This window comes from Alexandromys fortis, unplaced genomic scaffold, assembly GCF_014885135.2.
Source record: "Alexandromys fortis isolate MF-2015 unplaced genomic scaffold, M_Fortis_MF-2015_v1.1 scaffold_116, whole genome shotgun sequence".
Taxonomy (NCBI): domain Eukaryota; kingdom Metazoa; phylum Chordata; class Mammalia; order Rodentia; family Cricetidae; genus Alexandromys; species Alexandromys fortis.
The window spans coordinates 3,175,958-3,177,814 of record NW_026067998.1 but is presented as its reverse complement, the minus strand read 5'-3'; the positions used below and the strand labels follow the sequence as shown (position 1 = coordinate 3,177,814).

At 44.2% G+C, this 1,857-nt stretch overlaps 1 protein-coding gene across 1 annotated transcript; it reads left to right on the top strand.

Annotated features, from left to right (window-relative positions):
- Nucleotides 1–620: 620 nt before the first annotated feature.
- LOC126512642 (olfactory receptor 2T6-like) lies at nt 621–1,571 on the top strand. Its single transcript, XM_050160520.1, has one exon. The coding sequence runs from the start codon at nt 621–623 to the stop codon at nt 1,569–1,571; it is 951 nt and encodes a 316-aa protein (XP_050016477.1).
- The last annotated feature ends 286 nt before the right edge of the window (nt 1,572–1,857 follow it).

Here is a 1,857-nt window from a genome sequence, read left to right as displayed (position 1 = left end):
GGTTATTTCTAGTGGAACTGGTAAGTTTTAACATTTCTTGTGAAAGTGTTGTTCATTTATTTATTTAGCATGGAGGTATCATGGTATGTATGTGAACAGCAGAAGACCAGCAGGAATCAGGTCTCAGGTCAGCAAGCTTCATCAGCTGAACCATCTTTATTTCCGGCCTGGGATTGACAAATTTTAAAACCGGGAAGAAAAGTCGCAATCTGATCAAAGATTATTCTGATCAACCGGTTGTACAAATGGATTTAAAATATCAATTGCTTTGCTGTTGAATATACATGTTGAGCAACCAGGCTGTGCTCTAAAGAAAGACGCTTCTCCAAGACTCAGATACTATGCAATGATAATTAAACCTTATTGTAGCAACTACTGTTTATCAAATAGCCACTCAGTTTTGTGCCATGGGAAACATACTTTTTGGGAGGTTACTCCTCAACAAGAAGAAATGGGCAAAAAAGGCAGCTGCAACTGACCTCCCAGAAAGTGCTTCCCAGAAAGAGACAAATGAGTCTCACTTACGGATCTCATTGACAGATTTGTGATGATTCCTCTTGCCTTCATCATTTCGATAACTGCTGCTTCTCTCCTTATGCTTCCAGCTCAAGCACAGACATATGGATGGAAACAAAACTTTTCCCAGTGACTTCACCTTCGTGGGGCTCTTTACCCACAACAAAGCATCAGGATTCCTTTTCAGTGTTATTTGTGCCACGTTCTTCATGGCCATAATGGCTAATGGAATCATGATCTTTCTCATTCACATAGATCCTCACCTCCACACGCCCATGTATTTCCTCCTCAGCCATCTCTCCTTCATTGACATGATGTATATCTCCACTATTGTGCCTAAGATACTGATAGATTACGTTGTGGGCAAAGGGACCATCTCCTTTGCTGCCTGCACAGCCCAGTACTTTCTTTACATGGGCTTTGTAGGAGCCGAGTTCTTCCTGCTGGGACTTATGGCCTATGACCGCTATGTGGCCATCTGCAATCCACTCCGTTACCCTGTCCTCATGAGTCGGAGGGTCTGCTGGTTTATTTTGGCCAGCTCTTGGTTTGGTGGCGCTCTGGACAGTTTTCTCCTCACCCCCATCACCATGAGTCTCCCGTTCTGTGCCTCCCACAAGATCAACCACTTCTTCTGCGAGGCTCCCACGATGCTGAGGCTGGCCTGTGGTGACAAGGCCATGTATGAGATGGTGATGTATGTCTGCTGTGTTGTGATGCTGTTGGTCCCCTTCTCCGTGGTGATCACGTCCTATGCACAGATACTTGTCACCGTACATCAGATAAAGTCAGAAGAAGGGAGGAAGAAGGCTTTCGCCACTTGCTCTTCACATGTGATTGTGGTGACGTTGTTTTATGGGGCTGCTTTGTACACCTACATGCTTCCACAATCCTACCACACCCCACTCAAAGACAAAATCTTCTCAGCCTTTTACACTATCCTCACCCCCTTGCTGAATCCTGTTATTTATAGTCTGAGGAACAGAGATGTGGCCGGGGCTTTGAAGAGAGTGATAGCAAGACATAGAGGGACCTGCAGTGTGGAAAGAAAATAATTGCAAGAAACTAAAATGCCCGTGGCTGTCTGGGAAGAAGTATGGATAATGGCTAAATGCTACTGCAATTTTAAAGGCGATGCATCAGAAGTGTTTCCATCAAAGATAAGATGCTTGTGACATCTCATGTTTAAATGATGCTAACTTCCCCTCACCACCACTTATTTTCTCCTTCTTTATTTCCACTGGCTTTAATTCATTCATGGGAAGTTTCTTGTTGCAGTTTATGTACATGGAGGTCCCGAAGTGTGTGTTCAAGGCTACATATTCAACCTTCAGTGACCTT

Coding starts and splice junctions, on each gene's coding strand:
- LOC126512642 (XM_050160520.1), top strand. CDS start 621: ATGGATGGAAACAAAACTTTTCCCAGTGACTTCACCTTCGTGGGGCTC.